The sequence below is a fragment of the Oppia nitens genome, unplaced genomic scaffold (assembly GCF_028296485.1).
Source record: "Oppia nitens isolate AA-2021 unplaced genomic scaffold, nextdenovo-longstitch-racon4-pilon3 scaffold3_pilon_pilon_pilon, whole genome shotgun sequence".
In the NCBI taxonomy this organism is placed as follows: Eukaryota; Metazoa; Arthropoda; class Arachnida; order Sarcoptiformes; family Oppiidae; genus Oppia; species Oppia nitens.
Genome location: NW_026533221.1, coordinates 8,121,706 through 8,129,327, shown reverse-complemented (window position 1 = coordinate 8,129,327; position 7,622 = coordinate 8,121,706). Strand labels below are relative to the sequence as shown.

General features: G+C 21.4%; 1 protein-coding gene across 1 annotated transcript; it reads left to right on the top strand.

The window, feature by feature from the left end:
* The first annotated feature begins 6,765 nt into the window (after positions 1-6,765).
* Positions 6,766-7,317, top strand: LOC128958103 (tachykinin-like peptides receptor 99D). Its single transcript, XM_054303918.1, has one exon. The coding sequence runs from the start codon at positions 6,766-6,768 to the stop codon at positions 7,315-7,317; it is 552 nt and encodes a 183-aa protein (XP_054159893.1).
* Positions 7,318-7,622: the final 305 nt, after the last annotated feature.

Sequence of the window (7,622 nt, the reverse complement as noted above, 5' to 3'; positions counted from 1 at the left end):
TTATAAATAACTAAAATATTTTACTTTCTGTTATAGAAAATTTTGTATATTTAAAATAATTTATATTATTTCAGTTAAATTATGTATAGCATCACAAAATATCGTGTATAAATGTTTTTAATTAAATGTATTTGTTAAATTATAGATAATATAAAAATATAATTTTTTACATTTTGTTAAATTTTACAATTTTACCAACGAGTAACCACTAGTTTCTTTTAATATTTTAATCTTATGTATTTTTAGGTTACTATAAGGTTACTAATATATTTATATTTCTGGTTACTCTTTGGCAAAAAGTGAAAAATTATTATTATATTACAATTTTGTTAAACTATTTTAAGTTATTAGTTAAATATACTTATATTTTTTATTAGTATAACGAAATAACTTTAGTCGTTTTTAAATTGAGTTGTTTTTATTTAAAAACCTATATTTCTATATTATTTTTCTCATTAATAAATAAATGAGATTTTTGTATTAAAATTCATCATTTATTTAGTAGATTTTTATGTTAAATTTTAATAAAGATATGGACATCAATTCCAAATCCTGACAACTACTTTGTTTACTTTTAATTGTATTCCTTAACCGTAATTATAATCATAATATAGAAAAATATGATTTCTATCGTTCATAGAAAAAGCAGGTATTCGTTGCAAATCATGTTATATACAGTATTTATATAAGTATCACAAAGTTGTGATATAAATGTTTCTTTTATTTATTATATTGAGTTAATATTGTATTAGTGTATCGCAAGTGTTGTATTAACCATGAATTTGATTTTTATTTTATACAATATTTTTTATCAAATTTTGGGGAAAATCACACTTATTATAATTCTTTGGGATTTTTACAAAAAAAGACAAAATCGGGGAAATCAATGGGTATTAGTTTCATTCTAATAATAATAAATAAATTTTACAAACTTAAAATAAAATACATAAAATTAACATTAATATACATTTAAATGATGAATTTAATAAATCTAATAATTTTTCAAATTTTCTAAAAATTTGTTGCGTCTTATGTGTTGCAAAATATTTATTGAAAAAACTTTATATTATAAAATAACATTTGTTTTAAAGAATTAACAATTTCTTACATTTTCTATCATTTTTTGTTATACTATAAAATTGAATATAAAAAAGTTTAATAAATGATTTAAATTATAACATATTTTTTTGTTAAATTATTTTATTTGACATTTATTTACTGTAAGAAATTACTAAATTTATTTTCTGTATTTTTTTAATATTTGAAAGTAAACAATAACAAAATATAATCTGTTATAAATACACATTTATTATGTATTGATAGTAAAATAAAAATATTATAATAGATTTAATAAAAAATGTTTGTCAAACTAGTGTTGAAACTCTTTAATTTTAAATCTAAGTTTAAACTCCTATTCAAATAACTATCTTATATTTTAAACATTAATTATAATAGATCTAAACATCTGTTACTTATGATATTAGTTATAACTAAGTAAAAAATCATACATCAATTGATTTGATTGGTATCTAATATTGAGTATAAAATAATTAAAATAATTCAATCATATTATTTTGTAATTTATTTTTTAAAAACTTGTGCATACATTAGATTGTTAATAAAATTTTAATATAGAAATCTACAAAATTTATTTTTATATATTTAAAAAAGCATATGTTTCTTAAGTTTAATAATTTATTTCAAAAACAAATGAAAATTATATAACTCTAAATACAAAATATTTTAAAATATATTTCATATAATATTATTATGAGTTTAGAATTCAAATCATTTGTGATAAAACAATAAAAAAGTAAAATATTTTACATGAAATAAATTATATGATAATTTTTTACTTTTATACTTTATTTGAAGTAAACAACAAATTTTGATTTATATTGTGACGGGCATTTATGAGTGTTTACCCGTCAATAGCCCGTAAAGTAGACTTTACGAAGCAATATGCAATGCGGGATATGTTTAGTAGGGAACTGTGACGTTATTACTATGCGGGTTGCTATATGAAGTCTATTTAAGCGTTACGGTATATTTGTATGGGTTATCTATTACGCCACAGTATATATGAATGGCCCATTCGGGGCTCTGGTCACTGGTAACTGCGCTTATATATCGGTATTTAGTATCGGAAGCCTTGTATCGGAACTCGGAAGGACTCGTCCGCAAAATGACGGAATTATAGCCCAACTCTGTTACACCTAAGGCTTGCACTTACTATTCAAATAATTAGTACAACTGTTTGTGAGCCTTGAAGCCCCTCCTAGACTAGCTATTGCTAGCCTGAGCTATGATTTATTGATAAATATAATGAGATAGTCATTGAAATACATGTATTTCTTAATTACAGTATTTTAAACATAATAATAATTAATTTAACTTATTTACATAATTAATAATAAAGCATAAATCAATTTAAACAAATAAACATAATATTAAGAAATAATAATTAAATTCAAAAGTGGAAATAATATTATATATTATTAATTATAATTAAATAACTATGTTTTGTTAAAATATACTTTAACATATAATAGAGAAATATATATAGAGAAGCTTAAATATATACAGTTTAGTATAGTTATAACTACAAAGTAACTTTGTATTGTTTTGGTGACACTGGAACCGCTTAAGTGATGTATAGACCATCACAATATAATTATAATAAAATTCAAAATTATATTAAAGTAATTTTGAAAACAATTATTCAATAATAAAAATTTATTTTAATATTAATAAAGTTTATTATACTGTAAATATATCCAATATGTATATATTTATATTAAATCTATATGCATTATAAGGTGTATAATACAGTATATTTTTTTCAATTAGTTAATCATAAGTAAAATGTTAGTTTAGTCTAATACTAGTTAAGTGCACTATAATTTTTTTTAATAGTTATATTATAGTGTTGATTTATTTACGCTTATATAAAAAGATATTATACATTTTTCCAAAACTAATTGCTATTAGTAATGTTAAATTATTTTAAGTAAATACTGGAAAATTTTCTTAATTAAACATTCATGTAAAATTTAAAAAATAAGTAATTAATTTTTTAGTGCAATTTTTTGTCGTTACTGAATCGTCCAGGTTAATAATAATAATAATTATTATTATTGTTATCTTTGTTGATTACAGATATTTTTACAGTTTTCAACTCTCGCATAATGTTTGTGTTAATTAAGTTTTAAAAACTTAAAAATGTCGCACAAAACATACTAAATCAGAGAGAGAGAGAGAGAGAGAGAGAGAGGGAGAGAGAGAGAGAGAGAGAGATGCGAATTCACAATCATCCAAATGATTTTTTTTATCTATTGACGTTAAATACTGGACACTCAGCAATGCTATGTATTATTTGCTCAATTAAGCACTTGTTATCATTAGATAATTGATAATATCCTTAAAATGTTTGAATCATTAAAGCAAATAATTTTTTTTTTGAATATAAATAGTAATGTAATGATTAGTTTGAATCTTGAGTTTTACTAAACGAATCAAAAGATTAAAAAGTTGTTGAGCTTTTAGATAAATAATAGAAAACAAAATTTTTTAACTATCACTTAATAATATTATTAAATAAAATTTTAAAATCGTAAATCTTCCTCGAAGTTTATCAGAAAAATAATAAATTAGTTTTAGTATATGCAAAACTAAAACTATATTTATAAAGTATATAATTATAGATATGATTTGCCTATTTAGATATTTAAATTTTAATATTGCTTTGGATTAAATATTTACATTTATTGAGAATGTGTTATATAATATGATTTTCTAAAAATATATTTCTTAAAACCCATATATCATATTTTTAATAAATTTTTATGGCATCTTAAATATTAAAAAATATATATACAGACGGATATAAGTTAAGGGAGAGTATAGTAAATCATTTTAGTATTTTAAAAACAGTGTTACTTTTGACGCAAACTAAAAAATAAATTGCATTTTTAAATAAATAAATTTAAATAAAGAGTCACAAAGAAACACTACTGCATTTTATTTTTAATTAAATTATATTATATATACAAATAAAATAATAATATATAATTGTAATATTAATATTTAATAGATACAATTTATACTATACTATTAAACTCATTGAAATAATGTGTTATTTTTATATTGCATAGAATAAAGTTAATACTATTATTAATATTCTATAATAGTCTATTAACATTGGTGTTTATAAAAAACATATTATTTTAGCAAAATAATGGCAAACAAAATATTAATTGTTAAAATTTGAAATAAAAATTAATAGATTTAAAGCTTTTGTACAAAACCTGTCAGTCATTAGCATTCATATGTTGTTAATTTGTAAGCAAACATTTTATTTAATATGTTAATTAATTTTATTCAAATAATATAATTTTTTTTATATATATATTATTCATAAACATACTATAAATAAATATATTATAACTTAACAAATATAACAAATTGTTTATTGTGTTAACAAACTTTAAAATAAAGATTAATTATTACATTTCAAGTATAAATTGTTTTTTATGAATATTTTAACATAGAGTATATAATTAATAAAATAAATTTGATAATACTTTACAAAAAACACAATATATTTCACAAATATTAAATATTCAAAACGTTTTAAGTCTAATAATAAATAAGTTTTATTAGCTTTTTATGTGCTTTTGTTTAATATAATAATTTGAAATATTATTTATACTGTATTAAGAAAACTTATTTATAATATATAGAAAAAAACGTAAATTATTAATTGAGTTTAAAATAAATAAATAATGAATTTWGTTATAAATCAATTAATTTTGTTGTCATATGTTCTATAAGTATTTGATAAAAAAAATAATCTAATGAATAAATTGATGTTTTTTTTATTAATTAAATCAAGATTTAGTTGCAAATAGCAATAAAAGTGAAGGCCATTCACGTTATTAAAATCGTTAAAAAAGTTTTAATATCGTGTAATTTAAAAGCATAATATATTTTAATCAAAAACTATTTTTACATACAAAACATACAAATATTTTTGATGACAATGTTATGCGTTGCGTAAACTTCTTGCGGAAAAATCTCATTAATCTCGGCTCAGCTCAACATAAATGTTTGACCAATTTTTTTCATCCATACATTCAAAAACATAACACTGAGTTTACACCACAAATATACGGATCATTTAATATATGAAATTCAATGAAAATACATTTGTTTTCTTTTTTGGAGTTATTTCTATTGATTAATCGCATATTAGTTGTCAAATTTTTACATATTTTGTATAATTATGAAATTTAATGTAAATATTTACAATTGAGAGCATTGMACTTGTTTATAATAATTTAATTTAATTACCTATAATATGAATAGTAATTGTTTGTTGTATAAATACAATTAAGTAACATAAGTTATAAGATATTAAATATACATCAGATAAAACATAATTAGTATTTTATCAAAATTTAATTAGTTGTTAATCACATTTTACAAATAATGCTGTATATTTTTTCAAATGTTTCAACATTTATTTAATTATTACTGTAAAAATTAATTATAAGTGAAATGATTAGTCTACTTAATTAAAAAATGTTATTTATTTTCGTCAATATTGACATCAATTAATTTAAATGACAACTATAGTTAAAAATAAGATATTAAGTCTAAAAATTACAACACAAAGTCACTTAAATAAACTAAAATATTATATATACTGTACTTTGTATATATCGTATGTATAAAATAAAGTATTATAATATATATAGAATAGAAAGTCACATATTATATTATAGTTGTCAAAATCGTATTTGATTTATGTAACGAAATTAAATTATTTAGTACAGAATATTCTGTTATAACAATTGTTATCCAATAATAGTTTGTCCCAAATATTTATTTAAATAGTTTTAATGAAAAACACACGTTTGTCTGACCGTATGTTACAATAAATTGAAATTTTCTGTGCAATTAATTGCGCTATTTGTGTGAATAAATAAATCCTTGAGAGGATAGCCATTGAAAGGAGAAGCCATAGCAGTAAATTAAGTCAACCATTATTTCTCAACTATATATTTATTGGTGTCTATCAAAAAAATCATTTGTATAACTTATACATTAAGTGGCTTTACATTTAAAGTTTCAGTTTTATATATTAAAAAATAAATTCTGTAATATTATTGAACATAAAATTTGTGAGATATAATCTTTTTTTAATGTAACATMTGATAGGTAAACATTAATTATTAGTTCATCAATCAATGATACAAAATTAGACTAAAATGTTTTACTCTTATTATTAATAATAATACCTTACTGTACGGTATGTATAGTATTAGTTGTACTGTAAGAGTGAGTGCGCGCACTGGAAAAACCTAAAGCATGGGTTGGGTTGGTTTGTATGACACAACACAGGGAAAGGCAGATAGTATGAGATAGACTGTGAAAAAAGAGAACAGAGAGCACTCTTACCATTCAATAGAGTATTGAATAAATAGTTTAAGAGTTATATAGACAACAGATCTCAAAAGTCAAACAATCATTGTCTCAGATCTTATGGTAAATGGCTTTTCATTTAGAAAATCATTTTCTTATTGAAGTTACTTAAAGTTAAAGTCAATGGCATTTCATAAAACTTTTTGAAAGAAAAGTTTGATTTTTCTTATTGTGTGATCACATGATTTACTATTTGCTTATAAATATCACCACAAATGAAGTGCTTTTTTGATTAATAACTTTTAATATTATTAATCTATTTTAATATAATTGAAATCAATGGATCAATTGTTGGACACATTTGATTTAAATGATATAAACAATACAGACACTGAGGGCTTATTTGAGTTAAGTTTTAACGAAATCTGTATGAATGAGATTTGGGTGAAAGCATTTAATTTGAGTGAACAGTGCGACTATCAGTTATATGAGACCAACCATTCAATGGGACTGTCAATGGATAACATACAGAATATGACGAGTAATGGGACAACAAGTATTGAGCGACCATTTATTCCTCGGTGGTGGATTCAATTGTTTTGGTCACTATTGTTTGGTGTTATGGTTCTGCTATCAGCGATTGGTAATCTAGTGGTCATATGGATTGTTTTGGCCAATCGCCGTATGCGGACAGTGACCAACTATTTTCTATTAAATCTGACAATAGCTGATCTGTCGACAGCCGTATTCAATGCTATCTTCAACTTTGTCTTTATGTTGAACTCTCACTGGCCTTTCGGTCAGTTTTACTGTATTTTCAACAACTTTATCGCCAACCTATCCATCTCTGTCTCGGTGTTCACCATATCTGCCACTAGTATTGATCGGTAAGACGTTTCTCTACATTATAAAGATATAAATATACTATTGATATATTCAAACAAATATATTATTAGTTATTTTTCACTTATTTTTATTTGTATTTATGTTTTTGTATAATAAAAAATAACATAATAATAAAACAAATAAACAAAATTGTATTTGTGTTTATGTTATATATCAAAATTGTCTAATTAATGTTTACAAACTGGTACATTTATCATTTATACAACTATTTTTTAAGCTTAATTAATTTAATACTATTGATATAAATTGTGTGCTTTATTTGAAAGGTTTTTTTGTTGTTGTTTTTTGTA